The 21297-nt window shown below is 43.7% G+C and overlaps 1 protein-coding gene across 48 annotated transcripts in view; it reads left to right on the forward strand.

Moving 5' to 3' along the window:
- Nucleotides 1–21297, forward strand: part of NCOR1 (nuclear receptor corepressor 1) — a 168722-nt gene that overhangs the window by 37570 nt on the left and 109855 nt on the right. For 30 of the 48 annotated variants that reach the window (XM_070061422.1, XM_070061423.1, XM_070061441.1 and 27 more), the window contains exon 1: nt 13733–13954. In XM_070061422.1, the coding sequence (XP_069917523.1) occupies nt 13748–13954 (207 nt within the window). In that variant the 5' untranslated portion in view covers nt 13733–13747. Of the gene's footprint in view, nt 1–4828; nt 5022–11500; nt 11684–13732; nt 13955–21297 lie in introns of those variants that run through there. The other 18 variants (XM_051824416.2, XM_070061434.1, XM_070061440.1 and 15 more) reach the window with 1 other exon arrangement.

The raw sequence follows: 21297 nt of genomic DNA on the forward strand, positions 1-21297 counted from the left end.
CCTCCAGCAGTGTTCCCGAGTTCCCTTTTCTTCAGTTGCCGGTGTTACCTATTGAGTTTTTGATGATGATCCTTACTGGGTATGCTGTGGTAGGCTGTGAGGTAGCCTCATAGAGGTGTTGATTCACATTTTTCTGGCGATTAGTGGTATTGAGCATCTTTTCTTATACCGTTGGCAATTTTTAAATATGTTTTTATTCTTTTTTTTTGAAATTCAATTTTCCTATTTCTTTTTATTATTATTTTTTGACAGGCAGAGTGGACAGTGAGAGAGAGAGAGACAGAGAGAAAGGTCTTCCTTTGCCGTTGGTTCACCCTCCAATGGCCGCTGCGGCCGGCGCGCTGTGGCCGGCGCGCTGTGGCCGGCGCACTGCGCTGATCCGATGGCAGGAGCCAGGTACTTATCCTGGTCTCCCATGGGGTGCAGGGCCCAAGCACTTGGGCCATCCTCCACTGCACTCCCTGGCCACAGCAGAGAGCTGGCCTGGAAGAGGGGCAACCGGGACAGAATCCGTTGCCCCGACCGGGACTAGAGCCCGGTGTGCCAGTGCCGCAAGGCGGAGGATTAGCCTAGTGAGCCGCAGCACCGGCCTATTATTCATTTTATTGAGAAGCAGAGTGAGAGAGAAAGAAATGTTCTCATCTGCTGGTTCGCTCTCCCAAATGCCTGCTAGGAGTCTGTAATTCAATCTAGGTCTCCCACGTGGGTGGCAAGGACTCAAGTACTTGAGCCATTGTCTGCTGCCTCCCCGAGTGTAGATTACTAGGAAGCTGGAATTAGGAGCAGATCTGGGGCTGAAACCCAGACATTGATAAAGCTGCAGCTTAACAGTCACACTAAACTTCTGTCCTAGTTTGGGGACCTGTCCTTCTATACTTTAACTGTTGAGTCTTTATTCAGAAAGGAGATTGATGATGCATCCATTGGCATGTACATGTGGCTTTTGTCTACATGTTCTGTATCACATTGATTAGTTTGTGGATGTTAGACCACGGTTAAATCTTAGTCATGATGTATTAACTTTCGATGTGATATTGTATTCAGCTTGTTAATATCTTATTGAGGGTTTTTGTGTTGATGCTCATCAGAGAGATTGGCTGTAGGTTTCTTTTCTTGTGATTTCTTTGGCTTAGGTATCAAAATGATGCTGGCCTTATAAAATGTTTGAAAGTATTTCTTCCAGCTCCATTTTTGGGAGGAATTTAAGAAGAGTTGATATTAATTCTTCTTTGAAAGTTTGGTAGACTCTAGCTGGACTTGAGAGATTTTGAATTCCTTCTTCAGTCTCTTTATTTGTTATTGGTCTGTTAAGGTTTTCTGTTTCTTCTCACTTGGCTTTTAGGTTATCAGTTTCTTGGCATGTAATTGTTCAGTAATACTTTGATTCTTTTATTTCTGAATTATCTGTTATTTCTTTCATTTCCAGTTTTTTGTTTGAATTCTGAAGTATTTTGAAATATAATAACTGCTTTTATTAAATGCACATTCTAGCTTTTTTTTAGAAATTATATAGGATTCTGATTTCCTATTTAAAATGTGCTTATTGTTTAGATTTTAAGATGATGATTTGAATTTATTTGACTACATTTAAAATCGTTATATAATACATTTTTGGTGAGGTTTGTGGAGAGAATTCAGATCATTTTTCCCTCTGATAGGTAGCACATATATAAAACTTTTGTTAAGAAATGGCTAAAAATAAGGGGCCGGTATTGTGGCTTAGTGGTGACGGCGTCTTCTATGGACACGGTTTGAATCCTGGCTACTCCACTTCCAATCCAGCTCTCTGCTATGGCCTGGGAAAGCAGAGGAAGATGGCACAAGTTACTGCACCTATGTCGGAGACCCAGAAGAAGCTCTTGGCTTGGTATTGGCTCAGCTCCTGCTGTTAGGGCCATTTGAGGAGTTGACCAGTGGATGGAAGACCTCTCTGCCTCTCTTTAACTCTGCTTTTCAAATCAATAAATAAATCTTTAAAAAAAATTAGAAAGTGGCGAACAATGTACCCTTTATTTATTTATTTTTTCAAGATTTATTTATTTGAGAGGCAGAGTTAGAGACATAAAGAGAGGTCTTCGATCCACTGGTTCACTCTCCAAATGGCTGCAATGGCTGGAGTTGGGATGATCCAAAGCCAGGATTCGGAAGTTTCTTCAGATCTCCCACATGGGTATAGGGGTCCAGGCACTTGGGCCATCCCAGGCGATCAGCAGGAAGCTGGATCAGAAGTAGAGCAGCCAGGAATTGAACCGGTGCCCATATGGGATGATGGTGCTGCAGGTGGACTTAACCTACTATGCCATAGCACCAGCAAAATGTACTTTATAAATAAGGAAAGACATGCAATTATTGTAAACTACTATAATCTTGGAAAAGCAGGATTCAAAGAAGGAATTAGAAGAATCTTGAATGAATTAACCTCCTGTTTCTTACTTCGGTTCCCTAAGAGTCAGTGTTGAAAAAGGAAAAAAATGAAATTGATAAAATCCTAGGACTTCTCATGAATTCTCCTTACTGGAGAAGAAAATTAAATGAGGGGTAGTGGTGAGAGGTTTGTTTGGAAATTCCCATTGTGCTATCCTGGTTTCTTACTTGCTGCTGTCCTCCTGCCCTTCCATGAGTAGGATGTGGATTTTCTAGCCGGTGCCTAAACTGCTAGACAAAATGCCCACTTCTGGACCAGTATTTTTTTTTTTTTTTGACAGGCAAAGTGGACAGTGAGAGAGACAGAAAGGTCTTCCTTTGCTGTTGGTTCACCCTCCAATGGCCGGTCCGGCCGGCACGCTGCGGCTGGCGCACCGCGCTAATCTGATGGCAGGAGCCAGGTACTTATCCTGGTCTCCCATGGGGTGCAGGGCCCAAGCACTTGGGCCATCCTCCACTGCACTCCCTGGCCACAACAGAGAGCTGGCCTGGAAGAGGGGCAACTGGGACAGAATCTGGCACCCTGACCGGGACTAGAACCCGATGTGCCAGCATCGCAAGGCGGAGGATTAGCCTAGTGAGCCGCGGCACCAGCCCAGTATTTTAAATAGCTATAAACTGATATACACTAGCAAAGTGGGAATTACTCTTTCTTTAAACAAATAAGCTATAGGTGTATTGGTCAATCATTTTATAATTTTAATTTGTTTAATTTTTTTTTTTTTTTTTTGACAGGCAGAGTGGACAGTGAGAGAGAGAGAGACAGAGAGGAACGTCTTCCTTTGCCGTTGGTTCACCCTCCAATGGCCGCCTCGGCCGGCGCGCACCGCGCTGATCCGATGGCAGGAGCCAGGTGCTTCTCCTGGTCTCCCATGGGGTGCAGGGCCCAAGCACTTGGGCCATCCTCCACTGCACTCCCTGGCCACAGCAGAGAGCTGGACTGGAAGAGGGGCAACCGGGACAGAATCCGGTGCCCGGACCGGGACTAGAGCCCGGTGTGCCGGCGCCGCAAGGTGGAGGATTAGCCTAGTGAGCCGCGGCGCCGGCCAATTTTAATTTGTTTAAAGATGTTTATAAATGGTGCTGAGAGATAATGAAAGTCAATGAAGTGTTTCAATTTTAAAAGCCTATGAAGATTGCATAGTATGAAATTTTGGCGTTAGGCTTTTTATTTTATTTTTTTTTTTAACTTTTTTTTTAATTTAAAAAGCAGAGTTATAGAAAGAGAAGGAGGGAGAGACAAGAGACAGAGATTGTTCATCTACTGGTTCATTCCCTATGGCTGGGGCTGGGCCAGGCTGAAGCCAGGAGCCAGGAGCTTCTGGGTCACCTACGTGGGTGAAGGGGCCCAAGCACTTGGACCATCTGCTGCTGCTTTTCCAAGCTTGTTAGCAGGGAGCTGGATGGGAAGTGGAGCAGTCAGCATTTGAACAAGCACCCAAATGGGATGCTGGCATTTCAGGCCTTGGCTTAACTTGTTATGCCACAACACTGGCCGCTATATACTACATTGTGTTTATATTTCCATCAGTTGATGGGCATTGAAGTTATTTCTCTTTTGATTATTATGAATAGTGATGCTAATAACATTCTTTTAAAGATTTGTTTTATTTGAAAAGTCGAGTTAGAGAGGGAGAGAGAGAGAGTTCTTCTATTTGCTGGCTCACTCTGCAAATGACCGCATTGGCCCAGGATGGGCCAGGCCGGAGCCAGGAGCTTCTTCTGCATCTCCCACAAGGATGTGGGGGCCCAATTACTTGGGCCACCTTTTTTAAAAATTATTTATTTATTTATTTGAAAGAGTTACACAGAGGAGGAGAGGCAGAGAGAGAGGTCTTCCATTGCTAGTTCACTCTCCAGTTGGCCACAGTGGCCGGAGCTGCACCGATCTGGAGCCAGGAACCTCCTCCAGGTCTCCTATGTGGGTGCAGGGGCCCAAGGACTTGGGCCAACTACTGCCCAATTGAGAGAGCCGAATTGGAAGTGGAGCAGCCAGGACTCGAACCAGTGGCCACATGGGATGCTGGCAATGCAGGTGGTGGCCTCACCTGCTATGCCACAGTGTCGGCCCTGAGACTTAATCTTCAGTGGCATAGCACTGACGCCATCACAAGTTTAAAAGTTCTGTTTTATGAATGTTCTTAAGCCACTTAAAATTTTTTGCTAGGAGAAATCTCATGTTATATCTTTGTATTCTAGATTCTTTTATTTAAGTTATACAACTTCTCCAAGAACCTTTTTCTATTTAATTGTTTCTAAGTTTATATTCTGGGGTGGGAGTCAGGGGACAAAGGTTCCTTGAAAATAAGCATGCTGTTTACTTGAGGGTCTAACCAGGGATGTTAGCAGGAAGTTGTACACCAGTTAAACATGTTGAAGTGTTTATTTTCTTTGTATGTATTAGGCCTCAAGAAAGGCGAACTGGATATGAACAGTTTCATCCAGGCCCATCCCCAGTGGAACATGATTCACTGGAATCCAAGCGACCGCGTCTGGAGCAGGTTTCTGATTCCCATTTTCAGCGAGTCAGTGCTGCGGTTTTACCTTTAGTGCACACGCTGCCAGAAGGATTGAGGTCTTCTGCAGATGCTAAGAAGGTAAATATTTGTTCTCTTACTCTGTGGAGCTGTAGCTCTGTAGCGTTTATTTAGCCGTTTTCAGGCACAGTGCCTAAAATAAAGTCCAGTTACATGAGTCTCTAATAGTTAGTACTATGGGAAGTAAAAATTTTGTTGAACAAATGCAAAAATCACAGATGCAGTGCTCCAAACTTATAGTCCGTGTTTTTGACATTTTGTTAAGTGGGAACAGTCTTAGGACTGTGATAAGGAAAACTTTCTCTCTGATAATTTCCAAGCATTTTATGTGGGCTTGCTGTGATATAAAATATGGGCACAGGTACTTATTCAAAGTCACCAGTTTTGTTAAATTTAAATGAGTCTGTTAAATTCAAAAATAAGTTATTAAACCTGCTATAAAGCAGAAATCACATTTTTTAGGTAAGGTTTAATTGTGTCATAAAATAAGTTTTTTCAAAAGTAAATGTATTCTTAATTTATATAAGTAATACATTTTATAGAAAATTTGGGAAATAATAGGAGCCAAAATTATTTACAATTTTATAACTTGAAGATTATCCCCCACTGAGTTTTACAAAGCTATAATTGAGGGATAAAATTTATATAGATTTATGGTACACAAGGTGACATTTTGCTACCTGCAAACACTGGAAAATTGTTATATCAGCCTAATTAATGTATCCATTACCTTGCATTTTTTTGTGTTGAGAACATTTAAAATTACTTTAATAACTGTTTTCAAATACATAACACATTACTAACTATAGTTATATGAGTATCTGAATAATAACTTCATATTTAGGGTTTTTAATTCTAATTTCATATATTTTGTTCTTTTTAAAGTTTTTATTCATTTGAAAGGCAGAGTTAGAGAGAGAGGGGGAGAGAGAGAGAGAGAGAGAGAGAGAGAGAGTGTGAGTGTGTGTGTCCATCTGCTTTTTCACTCCCTTGATGTCTGCAATAGACAGGGTTAGGCCAGGCCAAAGCCAGGAGCCAGGAACTGCATCATCCAGGTCTCCTCTGTGGGTAGCAGGAACTTAAGTACTTAGGCCATCATATGCTGCCTTCCAGGAGCATTAGCAGGAAGCTGGATCAATAGCAGTGAGAGGGTCTGGTGTTGTTGTGTAGCTGGTGAAGACGCTGCCTGTGGTGCCAGCATCTGATATGGGTGCTGGTTCAAATCCTGGATGTTCCACTTTCGATTCTGCTCTCAGCTGTGGTCTGGGAAGGCAGTGGAAGATGGACCAAGTCCTTGGGCCCCTGCACCCATGTGGGAGACCCAGAAACAGCTCCAGGCTCCTGGCTTCAGCCTAGCCCAGCCCTGGCCATTGCGGCCAGTTGGGGATACTCTCTCTTTCTCTCTGCCTCTGCCTCTCTGTAACTCTGCCTTTCAAATAAATAAATAAATCTTAAAAAACAAAAATAGCTTTGAGAAACTGAGACTCAAACCAGGCACTTCGGTATAGTATATGGGCATCCCAAGCAACAGCTTAACCTGCTGCAGCATAACACCACCTCCCTCCCTCCTTCCCTTTTTTTTATTGATGATTTATTTGAGAGGCTGAAAGAGAGAAGGAGAGGCATCTTCTCTTTGCTGGTTCATTCTGCAAATGGCTACAACAGCTGGGGCTGAGACAGGCTAAAACCAGGAACCTGGAACCCCATCCTGGTTGTGCACATAGTTTGCAGGGGCCAAGTACTGCAATTTGCCCAAGTGCATTAGCAGAGAGCTGAATCCAAAGGGGAGCAGTTGGGATTTCAGGTCTGGTGGTGGCTTAACCTGCTGCATCACAACATTGTCCCCTAGTGCCCATTTTTGTATCCTTGCTGACACCACCTTATATTTATCGTTTAAAAGAAAACATGATTTTTTTAAGATGGATTTATTAGTGAAATTGAACTTTCTTTGTTCACTGGTTATTCATCTTTCCTAGTTTGTGAATTGTTTTTCATATTTGCTGTCTATTTTTCTGTTTATTTTATATTCTGTTTATTTTATATATTCATATTTTGCAAATGATTTTTTCATTTCATCATTTGCCTTTCAAAATTGTTTTTACTATTTTGATAAATGGAAAATTATGTTTTTTATTTTGCTCCATCAATTTCTATTTCTTTAAAACAGTGTTTTTTGCTATTGGCCTTCTTGAGCCCATGCTTGTTTGGTTTGCTAATAATTAGCCTTCCATAAATATTTGCCGTTACTTGGCTTTTATTTTGAAATACGTTGTGAGGTGAGAATCTAATTCTTTTCTTCAAAATAGCTTCCTGGATGTTCCTGTACAAGGGTGTAAGCACCATATAGGTGCGGATCGTATGGCTGTTTTGGTCACCACTCTGTCTGGTTCCCTGTCTTGTAAATGGACACTTTAGGAATTTGATTTTTGTTAAATATTTAATCAGAAGGGAAGTCAGTGGAAAATACTAACCTATAATAGTTCTTAGGACATGTGTCATCATCACTTGGGGAGCACTTTCGAAGTTTGCTAGATCAAAATCCAGTGTTTTGTTACTATCCGTGTTTCTGTATCATAAGCTCAAGTGTGCATAGTAGGAGAGTGATAACTAATAAAACATGGTCATCATGATAGAGCACAAAGATTTTGTCTTGCACATTAATGTTTCAAGGTTCTCAGGGTCAACCTCTCTTACAATTAAAGAATGATTACAGTCATTAGAATATGTGAAGACCTTAAGAACATTTTCATGTACTGCATTGAGTCTTCGTTTAGTGTGTGTAGTAGCTGGTTTAGTGAATTCAAGAACTGCTGTACTTTTTATAGTACTAATTAGTGGAGATTTGATTGGCAGGTGGGCAGCAGTGTCTTTTCAACAATCAGGCTACATGACCACTCCCCTTTGGAAGTGGATAAAAGACCTGGAACACGGTGGGCGCACCCTTATCCTCCCTCGATGCCCTGGATCCCCTTGTTGCCGGAGCCTTTGGTGCAAGTGGCCTTGGGCCACCAGGTCTCTGTTCACCTACGCTTCACTGCTCATGCTAAGCTGCATGTGGCTGCTCATAACCAAATGCTCACTGCATGTGGCTCCCGGCCTGCCCTCTGCTCAGTGTGGACTTCAACTTAATATCTGGACTCCTGCTCTCTTAAAGCCCTCACTCCCCTATGCATTTCTCTCACTAAATAAAAAGCTTAAAAACTTAAAAAAAAAAGGAACATTTTCTCTTGTATTTCTTGTTTGTGAAAGTTGGTCATGATTCCTACCCTAATTTTTTATTTGGAAGAAATGTACTGTTTGTTTTGAAAGCCATTGACCTCAAGGGTTTTTAGAGAAATGATGAACTACATGATTTAATGCTGCCAATGTATGCTGAATACAAATGATTCTGGAACTTTAACTGTGTTATTAGATCTATTAGAATTATTACTGCTTTTCTTAATGCTTTCTGTCTAAGAGTTGAATAGGCTAGGGTATAGCAATTATCCTACTTTCCCCAGAAATACTCTTACATGTATTTAGTACATACTGTTACAGAATATGAGGCTTTTCAGCAATACACATGTTTTAGCTGTAATCTCTGTACCAAGGTGTTTTGAAGCAACTCTTCAGGTATTTCCTATATGCATGCTTGATTTGAATTACTCATTTTTCAGTTACTTCTTATTTAGTACATTTTAGGAATCTGTAATCTTAGGAACTATCCTCATCTAGGATTTTCATAGCCTAAAGAAAACTAGTGCCTTACCCTAAAATTCCCCTGTTTTATAATATTGCTTATGTCTTCACCTCAAACTGGAAACTAATTGTGTGTGTGTGTGTTTGTGTGTGTGTTGTGTTGAGGAGGTGATAGATTTTGGGTAGTGGAGTTTTCTTTTTTTTTCTTTTAAAGATTTATTTATTTGAAAGAGTTACAGAGAAAGAGATATCTTCATCTGCTAGTTCATTCCTGAAGTGACTGCAATGGTCAGGGCTCTGCCAGGCTGAGGTCAGGAGTCAGGTGCATCTTCCTGGTCTCCCACGTGGGTACAGGGGACTAAGCACTTGGGCCATCTTCTGCTGCTTTCCCAGAGACTTTGGCAGGGAGCTGGATTGGAAGTGGAGAAGCTGGGATTTGAACCAACACACCTGCTATGCCAAAAGGCTGGCCCAAAGTAGTAGAGTTTTTTAAATTAATTAATTTTTTTTTAATTTTTGACAGGCAGAGTTAGACAGTGAGAGAGAGGGACAGAGAGAAAGGTCTTCCTTCCGTTGGTTCACCCCCCAAATGGCCGCCCCGGCTGGCGCACTGTGCTGATCTGAAGCCAGGAGCCAGGTGCTTCCTCCTGGTCTCCCATGCGGCTGCAAGGCCCAAGCACTTGGGCCATTCTCCACTGTCTTCCTGGGCCACAGCAGAGAGCTGGACTGGATGAGAAGCAACCGGGACAGAATACGGCACCCCGACTGGGACTAGAACCCGGTGTGCTGGGGCTGCAGGTGGAGGATTACCCAAGTGAGCTGCGGTGCCAGCCAGTAGTGGAGTTTTTTATTTTTTGACAGGCAGAGTGGACAGTGAGAGAGAGAGACAGAGACAAAGGTCTTCCTTTGCTGGTCGGTTCACCCTCCAATGGCTGCCGCGGATGTGGCGCTGCGGCCGGCACACTGCGCTGATCCGAAGGCAGGAGCCAGGTACTTATCCTGGTCTCCCATGGGGTGCAGGGCCCAAGCACTTGGGCCATCCTCCACTGCACTCCCTGGCCACAGCAGAGAGCTGGCCTGGAAGAGGGGCAACCGGGACAGAATCCGGCGCCCCGACCAGGACTAGAACCCGGTGTGCCGGCGCCGCAGGCGGAGGATTAGCCTAGCGAGCCGCGGCGCCGGCCAAAGTAATCGAGTTTTAATTGTAGTTCTCTGCTGATTTGAGATGGGTTGGGATCATTTTTTTAAAAAACCTTACATACATGCATATAAATAGTTCATTTACTCTTTGTCTGAGGGGAGAAAGGCAGAGATAGACAGAGCTCTGATCCACTTTGTTGTCCAAATGCTCATAATAGCCAGAACTGTATCAGGCCAAAACTGGGAGATAGGAGCTCAGTCCAGGTCTCCCACACGAGTGACAGGGACCCAGCCACCTGAGCCATCCTCTGCTGCCTCCCAGGTCGTGTATCAGCAAGAAGCTGCAGTTGGAAGCAGAACTAGGACCTGAACCCAGGCACTCCAATATTGAGACACTTGTGTTCCAATTGCCAGGGCAACCAACATTGCTCCCAGGATGCCTTTTTTTTTTTTTTTTTTTTGTAAAGAGATTATGTGTGTTGTAATATAGAAAGGCGTAGTTGCCTTTTGTGAGGGTAAGCCCAGAGACCATTGTGACAAATGTTTTTAAGCCAGCTCTTTGACTTCTTTACCTCCATTTTGGTTTTTAGAAAGCTTGAGGCTTTTTGTTAGAAACTTTTAGCCATGTGATGGTAAGTTGGCCGGACACAAGTTTTATCAAGGTGACAGAGAGAGCGGGAGGGAGGGAGGAGGGAGGTTGGTCCGTCCGTCCGTCCTTCCGTCTGTCTTCCTTCTGTTGGTTCACTCCCCAGATGGCCGCTATGGCCGGATCCGAAGCCAAGAACCAGGTGCTTCTTCCTAGTCTCCCACATGGATGCAGGGCCCAAGCACTTGGGCCATCCTCCACTGTCTTCCTGGGCCACAACAGAGAGCTGGACTGTAACAGGAGCAACTGGGACTAGAACCTGGCGCCCTGACTGGGACTAGAACCCCGGGGTGCCAGCGCTGCAGGCAGAGGATTAGCCTAGTGAGCCATGGCGCCGGCCCGGACTTGGGCTATCTTGTACTGCTTTTTCAAGCCATAGCAGGGAGTTGGGTTGGAAATGAAGTGACTGGGACTCGAACCCCTATATGGGATGGCAGCACTGCAGGTGGCAGCTTTACCCACTAAGCCACAGTACCGGCCCCTCTCTATAACCTTTAGAGTTTTCAAAATAGTGAATGATACATCTAAACTATAAACATGGTATAAATATCCATGGGATTTGTGAAGTGTGTGTGTGTGAGAGAGAGAGAGAGAAAGTGAGAGAATATAAAAATTGTTAAACTACCGTTAGAGAAATAATTTGTCTACTTATTTTTTAAAAGTTTATTTATTTGAAAGGCAGAGTAATAGGATAGGGACATGGGAGACATACTGCATTCACTGATTCACTCCCCAAATGATGGCAGTGGTTGGGTCTGGGCTAGTCTGAAACTTAGAGCCTGGAATTTCATCTAGGTCCCCTGTGTTAGTTCAGGGGCCCCTGCTCTTGGGCCATCCTGTGCTGCTTTATCAAGTGCATTAGCAGGGAGCTGGAATAGAAATGGAGTAGTTGGGACTTGAAGTGGTGCTCATATTGGATTCCTGCATCACAGGCTGTGGCTTCACCTGTGGTACCAGAACATTAGTCCTCACTCTGTTTTTAATTTTACTTTCGCAGTTAAGACCATGTTAACTAATACATGGTAATGTGGACTATTAATGAGAAATAAATTGTTCTTGATTTCCTTCTCTAAAGGATCCAGCATTTGGCGGCAAACATGATGCTCCATCCTCTCCGATCTCTGGGCAGCCCTGTGGAGATGATCAAAATGCTTCACCTTCAAAGCTTTCAAAAGAAGAGTTAATACAGAGTATGGACCGTGTAGATAGAGAAATCGCAAAAGTAGAACAGCAGATCCTTAAACTGAAAAAGAAACAAGTAAGTGTGTCTATATAGTACTTAATATATTTTAAGAATGTGTGTTCCTTGAAAGAAGTTGCTGTTGAATTTTCCATGTTTGAGAATTTATATACCTTATATATTTTTGGGGGGATTTATTTTATTTATTTGAAAGACAGTTACAAAAAACAAAAAGACAGTTACAGAGAGGTAGAGACAGAGAGAGAGGTCTTCCCATCCGCTGGTTCACTCCTCAGATTGCCACAATGGCTGGAGCTGTGCTGATCTGAAGGCAGGAGCCAGGAGCTTCCTTTGGGTCTCCCACGTGGGTGCAGGGGCCCAAGGACTTGGGCCATCTTCCACTGCCCTCCCAGGCCATAGCAGAGAGCTGGATTGGAAGAGGAGCAGCCAGGACTTGAACTGGTGCCCCTATGGGTGCTGGTACTTCAAGCCAGGGCTTTAACCCACTGTGCCACAGCGCTGGCCCCACCTTACATGTTTTATGACTTGCTTTTTGTGGTTAGTTTCCTGTTTCACCCGTTAGTTTCCCCAGATGATTACATGATCTGATTATATGTTCATACACAGTAAAATTTGTTCATTCTATTTTTGATGTTCAGATTTTTTTTCTAGTTTTTTACTGTTCCATACAATGGTGGTATATTTGGTTTGCAAGTAAAGTTTTTTTTTTTTTTTTTAAAAAAGGTTTATTGGGCTGACTCTGTGGCATAGTGGGTAAAGTTGCCACTTGTGTACCAGGATCCCATCTGTGTGCCAGTTCAAGTCCCAGCTGCTCCACTACCACTCCAGCTCCCTGCTGATTTGCTTGGGAAAGCACTAGAAGATAGCCCAAGTACTTGGATCCCTGTACCATATGGGAGTCCTGGAAGCAGCTCTTGGCTCCTAGCTTTGGATAGGCCCAACTCCAGCCATTTGGGAGCGAACCAGTGGATGGAAGATATCTCTCTCTAACTCTGCCTTTCAGATAAATAAGTAATAAATCTTTTTAATTAATTTATATGAAAGGCAGAGTTACAGAGAGAGAGACGGGGAAGGACAAGATCTTCTGTCAGATAGGGAGGCACATGTCTTATCTGCTGGGCCAGATGCCCACCTTGATATTATTATTTTATATTTCCACTAGCAGCAGCATATATGAGTACCAATTTATATACATCTTTCCTTTTGCTTGGTTTACTTTTTCAGTTATTGTGTGACATTGTTCTAACTGTCTTTTAGTTTGCATTTGTTGATTAGAAATGAGGTGAACGTGTTTTTGGATTATTTATGTTCCTTGTGTGCATCGTTCTAAGTCTTCTGTCCATCTACTGGTTCACGCCTAAAATATCCGCTAGGAACGCCATCATGTTGGTGGCAGGAATTCAAGCACTTTGAGCCATCAAACTCTGCTTCCCGATGTGTTAGTCGGGTGATGGTTCAGATAGAGTAGCTGGCACTCAAACTCCCACTCTGAAATAGAATTCAGGTGGCCCACGTGGCAGCTTAATTCACTTTGCTACAACACTATCCCTGGATACTGATTTTTGTGTCAGCCTCAAGTAGAGGTCAGAATTCATTTGTTCCTTGAATGGATAATTAATTGAAAGATTCATCCTTTATTTACTTTTCTACAGTATTAACTATTATAATTAAAATTTGCATCTATGAGGTATCTTCAGAAGTTCATGGAGAATGTATGTTCTGGGGCCGGTGCCATGGCTCACTAGGCTAATCCTCCACCTAGCGGCGCCGGCACACCGGGTTCTAGTCCCAGTCGGGGCGCCGGATTCTGTCCCGGTTGCCCCTCTTCTAGTCCAGCTCTCTGCTGTGGCCCAGGAGTGCAGTGGAGAATGGCCCAAGTGTTTGGGCCCTGCACCCCATGGGAGACCAGGAGAAGTACCTGGCTCCTGGGTTCGGATCAGCGCAGTGCGCCGGCCGCAGCACGGCGTCCGCGGCGGCCATTGGAGGGTGAACCAATGGCAAAAAGGAAGACCTTTGTCTCTGTCTCTCTCTCTCACTGTCCACTCTGCCTGTCCAAAAAAAAAAAAAAAAAAAAAAGTATATGGAAAATGTATGTTCTGGAAAACTGGGACAGGCATTGGTATGTTGGAGTGTCTCATTCAAGTTTTAACTTTTTTTTATTTGAAGATTTATTTATTTTACTTGAAAGTCAGTTACACAGAGAGAGAAGCAGAGGCAGAGAGAGAGAAGTCTTCCATCTGTTGGTTCACTCCCCAGTTGGCTGCAACAGCTGGAGTTCCGCTGATCCAAAGCCAGGAGCCAGGAACTTCTTCCAGGTCTCCCACACAGGTGAGGGGCCCAAGGACTTGGGCCATCTTCTACTGCTTTCCCAGGCCATAGCAGAGAGCTGGATCGGAAGTGGAGGAGCCAGGACTTGAACCGGCGCCCAAATGGGATGCTGGCACTGCAGGCAGCGGCTTTACCCGCTATGCCACAGCACTGGCCCCCTTAACTTGTTTTTTTAAAGATTTATTTATTTATTTGAAAAGCAGAGTTTAGAGAGAAAGAGAGGCAGAAGGATCTTCCATCCACTAGTTCATTCCCCAAGTGGCCACAATGGCTAGGGCTGGGCTGATCTGAAGCCAGGAACTACTTCCACATCTCCCATGTGGGTGCAGGGCCATCCTCTGCTGCTTTCCCAGGCACATTAGCAGGGAGCTGGATTGGAAGTGGAGCAGCCAGGACTCAAACTGGTACCCATGTGTGATGCTGACGTTACTCACTGCATCACAGTGCTTCTCCCTCCGCTGCTGCTTCTTACACCAGATGATGCATCTGTACCCTTGGAGGCAGCAAATAGTCGCTCATGTGTTTGGATCCCTGTCACCCATATGGGAGACCTGGGTTGAGTTCTGGAGTTCTGGCCTCAACTGTGCCAGCCCCAGGTGTTGTATGCACTTGGAGAGTGAACTAGTAAATGTAAGATCTGTCTTTCGAGTACAAAAGAAAATAGTTAAAAATTTTAAAAATAGGCTGGCGCTGCAGCTCACTTGGCTAATCCTCCACCTGCGGTGCCAGCACCCGGGTTCTAGTCCCCGTTGGGGCACCGGATTCTGTCCCGGTTGCTCCTCTTCCAGTCCAGCTCTCTGCTGTGGCCCAGGAAGGCAGTGGAGGATGGCCCAAGTGCTTGGGCTCTGCACCCACATGGAAGACCAGGAGGAAGCACCTGGCTCCTGGTTTTGTATTGGTGCAGTGCGCCGGCCATAGCAGCCATTTGGAGGGTCAACCAATGGAAAAGGAAGACCTTTCTCTCTGTCTGTCTAACTCTCCCTGTCAAAAAAAATTTTTTTTTGAAAATAGACAAACTATGTATAGGTTTCAAAAAAATTTTTTTTTTACCAAAATAAACTTTTATTTTAAAATTTATTCTTAAGATGGGGAAAAGAAACCGTATGCTCCCTTCTGCAGATTCACTCTCCCCAAATGCCCCCAACAGCTAGAACTGGGCTGGGTCAAAGCGAGGAGTTGGGAACTCAGTCCAGGTCTCTCATGTGGGTGACAGGGACTCAACTACTTGCGAGCCGTCCCCTGATGCTTCCCAGGGTTTGTATTGGCAGAATTCAGGAGCCAGAGCTGGGAACTGAACCCAGGCACTGTGATAGGTGACTTGGATGTCTTAATTGGTGTCTTAACCACTTTCCTGGAGTTGGATATTGAGCCCAAATACTTGGATGTGGGATGTGAGCTATGGGCATCCAAAAATATCTTAACTGCTAGGCCAAAGGGCTGCCCCATGTTTTAACTATTTAATATCTCAGTAAGCTTTTATTTTTGTATTTTTGAGAGATTTATTTATGTATTTGAAAGATGGAGATCTTCCACTTACTGGTTTACTCCCTAGATGGCTTTAGCAGCTGGGTTTGGTCTATGCTGAAGCCAGTAGCTTGCAACACCATCCTGGTTTCCCACTTGGAAGACAGGGATCCAAGGACTTGGGTCATCTGCTGCTGCTTTCCTGTTCATAGTAGCAGGGTGCTGGATCAGAAACGGAACAGATGGGACTTGAACCAGCAGAGCAGTAGGCCAGGTCTCAGGCACTGGTTTAACCTGATGCACCAAAATGCTGGTCCCCCCATAAAACTTTTAGAATCACATTGTTCAATTACCCAAAAAATCTTTCTTGAATTTTCATTGGAATCATTTAGAATGTAGAGATAAATTTGGGGAGAATGATGTCTTGATGATATTGAGCCTTTCTGTCCATGAATATGGTATATTTGTCCATTTCTAGAGATCTTTCATAGCTTTATCCATAAACATTTTATATGCCTTGTATTAGATTCAACTTTAGATACTTTTTATGTTTATTTTTTAAAGATTTGTTTGTTTGGAAGGCAGAGTTACAGAGAGAGAGAGACAGAGACAGAGACATAGGTCCTCCATCTGCTGTTCACTCTGCAGATAGCCGCAGTGGCTGGAGCTGAGTCACTCTGAAGCCAGGAACCAGGAGCTTCCCCTAGGTCCCCTACGTGGGTGCAGGGGCTCAAGGACTTGGGCCATATTCTGCTGCTTTCTCAGGTGCATTAGCAGGGAGCTGGATTGGAAGTGGAGCAACTGAGACTCAAACAGGAGCCCATATGAGATGTCAAAGGAGGCTGTTTAACCCTCTGTGTCACAGTGCCGGCCAAAATAAAGTTTTTAACTGCTGCATTTGAAATTTCAGTTTGTTTTTATATTGGTCAACAACCTCAGTGAAGTGTGTGTGTGTACTTTGTTTTTTTGGAAGTCTCAAATCAGTATATCTCCTATTGCATTGTCAAAGTACCATTAGATATAATATGGGTTCTTGTTTTCTGTTGCTGGACAACTTTTAGATCTTATTTATCAGCCTGCTGAACTGCTAGTTTTTCAGAGACATAGACACTTTCCAAAAAATTTTCTGATACCCTGTTTTTTTTTTTTTTTTTTTTTATCTTTTATTTAATGAATATAAATTTCCAAAGTACGTCTCATGGGTTACAATGGCTTTCCCCCCCATACCGTCCCTCCCACCCACCACCCTCCCCTTTCCCACTCCCTCTCCCCTTCCATTGACATCAAGATTCATTTTCGATTATCTTAGTATACAGAAGATCTGATACCCTGTTTTTAACTGTTGTTGCCTGCTGAATCAAAGCAGCTGAATTTGAAACAAATTCAGTGGCATTTCCTTCTAGGACTGATTCATCTTTCTGGGCTTGAGATACTGAATAAGCAACACCTGGCCTCATCTGAACTCTTTGGATGTCTTTTTCACCCAGGAAATTTTGGATTTCAACAAGGGACCCGTTCTCCTGCATAATCATGTTGATGGGGAAGTGAGCACACACGGAAGCCCAGTATGACCCCCTTGGTCATGTTCTGTACATGACTACAGGTGGTGCCAACAGCTGCCAGTTCCTTTCTCTTTCCCCACTGTTTGTCAACCTGGAGTCTCTTCTTTTTCCTTCAAAAGAGTCTGAGTTCTACATTGATGTGATTTTTTTTTTTTTTTTTAATTTTTTTGACAGGCAGAGTGGATAGTATGAGAGAGAGAGAGACAGAGAGAAAGGTCTTCCTTTGCCGTTGGTTCACCCTCCAATGGCTGCCGCGGCCAGCGTGCTGCAGCTGGCGCACCACGCTGATCCGAAGGCAGGAGCCAGGTGCTTCTCCTGGTCTCCCATGGGGTGCAGGGCCCAAGCACTTGGGCCATCCTCCACTGCACTCCCTGGCCATAGTAGAGAGCTGGACTGGAAGAGGGACAGCCGGGACAGAATCTGGCGGCCCAATCGGGACTAGAACCCGGTGTGCCGGCGCCGCTAGGTGGAGGATTAGCCTATTGAGCCGCAGCGCCAGCCCATTGATGTGATTGAAGTCCCTTCACAGTAGCTTTAGGGTGCCTTTTCCGATGGATGTAGACATTGTCTGGAATGTCAACAGCCTGATTGCTGAGAATGGTTTTCATTCTCGCGGTAGAAGTGGCAAAGAGCTGAACAAATATATATATATTAAGCTTATTTATTTATGGATTGTTTTGGGCTTTCTATATAGGTAGTGGCTATATCAACAGTTTAAAAAGTGAGTTTTGTTTCTTCCTTTCCAGTTCTTAATTCTTTATTTTGCTGTTACCTTGTTGCTCAGGTTAATCCTGTTACACAGTATTTTAAGTGGTCATGTTGCTCTGTTCTGCTTTTAAAGGCATGCCTTCTAGATCTTAACACTGATAATGTTACTGAGCCTTCTTCTCTTACATGGCCTTCTGTTCCTAGTGAGCAGAATTTTTAAGGGTGAATGTTGAGTTGTATCAAAGGCTCTTTGAAAAACATGGTTGCTGATGAAGCAGTTTTTTTCCCCTTTGACCTGTTAATACAGTGAACTAGCTTACTTAATTTTGTAGTGATAAATTAGCAGTGCAGGGAGTGACGCTGTGGCGCAGCGGGTTAATGCCCTGCCCTGAAGCGCCGGCATCTCGTATGGGCGCCAATTCAAGACCCAGCTGCTCTGCTTCCAGTCCAGCTCTCTGCTATGGCCTGGGAAAGCAGTGGAAAATAGCCCTAGTACTTGGGGCCCTGCACCTGCGTGGGAGACCCAGAAGAAGCTCCTGGCTTTGGATCAGTGAAGCTCCGGCCATTGTGGCCAATTGGGGAATGAACCAGCGGATGGAAGACCTCTCTCTTACGATCTCTCTGCCTCTCCTCTCTGTGTAACTCTTTCAAATAAATAAATAAGTCTTAAAAAAAATTAGTGCATTTTTAGGTTCCCTCTTAGGCATGATACATTCTCTAATTTTTATAAATTGCTGGGTTTTATGTAACAGTATTTGTTTTGGGGTTTTTTATCTGTTCGTTTGGGAACTAAGCCAATGATAATCTTGACCTGTAGAGTCATTGTCTGGTTTTGGTTATAGATCATGCTAATGTAACATTTCTAAACTGAAGCAGTTTCAGGTTGTTATGATTTGTTCCCTTAGTATCTGGTAGAGCTCATACACTGGTAAAACCAGCTGCTTCTAGTGGGGACTTTTAACTATAGATTCAGTTTTTAGTATATGTGCTGCCAAAGCGAGCACTATAGATGCAATTTTTTAAAAACCTTCTTCAGGAGGTAGTTTTCCTTACCCCTTATTTAAAAAAACTTGTGTCTTACATTCTTTTATAACTTTAATTGTCTGTTTGAAAGGCAGAGTTACAGAGGGAGAGAGGTAGAGACACAGACAAATCTTCTATCTGCTGATTGATTCGCTCCCCAAATGGCCACAAGGATAGAAGTTCAAAGCTTCCTCTGGGTCTCCCATGTGGGTGGCAGGGGACCAAGCTCTTGGGCCATCATCCACTGCTTTCCCAAGCGCATTAGCAAGGAGCTGGATTGGAAGTAAAGCAGCTGAGATTCAAACCAGAGCCTATATGGGATGCTGGCGTTGCAGGCGATAGCTTTACCCATTATGCAACAGTGCCAGCCCCCTCTTTTTATAACTTTTTCAAAGATTTATTTATTTGAAATAGTTACGGAGAGAGGTAGAGTCAGAGAGAAAGAGGTCTTCTATTCCACTGGCTCACTCCCCAGATGACCACAACATCCAGAGCTGAGCTAATCTGAAGACAGGAGCTTCCTCCGGGTCTCCCACATGGGTGCAGGGGCCCAAGCACTTGGGCCATCTTCCACTGCTTTCCCAGGCCATAGCAGAGAGCTGGATTGGAAGAGGAGCAGCTGGGACCAGAACCGGTGCCCATATGGGATGCCAGTGCTTTAGGGCAGGGCTTTATCCCACTGCACCACAGCGCTGGCCCCTCCATTATTTTTAAAGTTTTTTTTTTTTTTTTTTTTTTTAGCATATCTTTATTCACTATCTGGTTATTTTCTCTTCCTAAGCTTTCTCTGGCTTCCATTTTTAAAACATCAGCCCTCATTGTCATTTGTGATTTTTTTCTTTAAGATTTATCTTATGTACTTGAAATTCAGAGTTACAGAGAGAGAGAAGGAGAGGCAGAGAGAATTCTTCCATCTGCTGGTTCACTCCCAATTGTCCGCAACGGCTGGAGCTGTGCTGATCCAAAGCCAGGACCCAGGAGCTTCTTCAGGGTCTCCCAAGTGGGTGCAGGGGCCCAAGGACTTGAGCCATCTTTTTTTTTTTTTTTTTAATTTATTTGACAGAGTTAGACAGAGACAGAGAGAAAGGTTTTCCTTCCGTTGGTTCACCCCTCAAATGGCCCCTACAGCTGGAGCTATGCCAATCCGAAGGCATTAGCCAGGTGCCTGCTCCTGGTATCCCATGCCGGCGCAGAGGCCCAAGCACTTGGGCCATCCTCCACTGCCTTCCCAGGCCACAGCAGAGAGCTGAACTGGAAGAGGAGAAACCGGGACCAGAACCCGGCGCCCATATGGGATGCTGGCGCCCTAGGCGGTAGATAGACCAAGTGAGCCACGGCGCTGGCCCCTCAGTTTTTTTTTTTTTTTTTTTTTTTTACCATGATGCATTTACGTATTTGTGTTTGCAGTTTCTTTTAATCTGTCCAGCTTAAGATTCATTAAGCTTTGTGAATACGAGGGCTAGAGTTTCTTCATCAGTTTTGAGTACTTCTGAGCTGGATATTTTAATATCTTTTTTTTTTTTAAACAAAACTGTTTCCTACAGTTCTTTATTTCCTTTTGAAATTCTAGGTAGATGAAATATCCTTTCAGTCTTCCAGGTCTTTAAATTGCTTGTTTTTACCATTATTTACTTTGGACTTCATTTGGGGCTATTACTTCAGTCTGTCTTGCAGTTAACATTTTCCAGCTGTATTTAACTTGTCAAATCCATCTTCAATTTCAATAATTATGTTTTTATTTCTGTAATTTTTATTTGGCTCATTTTCAGATCTGCGCAGTGTTTTATAGGATCCCATTAAGTTTTAATAAACCTGACCATTTTGTTAAGATTTTGTGCATCTAATTCTCCTCTGTCCTTGTCTCTTTCCCTTTTCTCACCTCAGTTTCTTTACTGTAAAATGGTGGTAACACTACTAATAACACCAATTACATCATGACTTTCTATGAGTTAAGGTAATTTAATATATTGCATAGTATGTGGCATTAGTTAATGCTTAGTGACGTGTACCCCATTATAATAATTTGAGATAGTGAAATATGTTTAGTGTATGAGTATAATGAGATTTTACAAAGGCTTCAAATTTTATGTAAAATAACTAGAGTAAATATGTAGATACACTATAGCCTGTATAGCAAGATAATATTATATAGGGCGAGAGTTGTGCCGCAGCAGATTAAGCTGCTGCTTTTGCCACTAGCATCCCATGTGAGAGTGTCCATTGACTCCCAGCTGTCCTGTTCCCCGTCCACTTCCTTGCTAATGTACTGGGAAGGCAGTAAGAAGATGCCCGAAGTACTGGAGCCTCCGCAACCTACATGGAAGACCAGGATGGAGTTCTTTCCTCCTGGCTTCAGCCTGGCCTGGAATTGCTGTTGCAGCCATTTGGGGAATGAATCAATGAATGTAAGGTCTCTCTGTCACTCTGCCTTTCACATAAATAAATACATTTTCAAAAAAATGTTATGTGTTTATCATGTATTAAATCATGTGTCTGGGGCCGGTGCTGTGGTGTAGTGGGTGAAGTCACCACCGCCTGCAGTTGCCGGTGTACCATGTGGATGCTGGTTCAAGTCCCGGCTGTTCC

This window comes from Oryctolagus cuniculus, chromosome 17, assembly GCF_964237555.1.
Source record: "Oryctolagus cuniculus chromosome 17, mOryCun1.1, whole genome shotgun sequence".
Lineage (NCBI taxonomy): Eukaryota > Metazoa > Chordata > Mammalia > Lagomorpha > Leporidae > Oryctolagus > Oryctolagus cuniculus.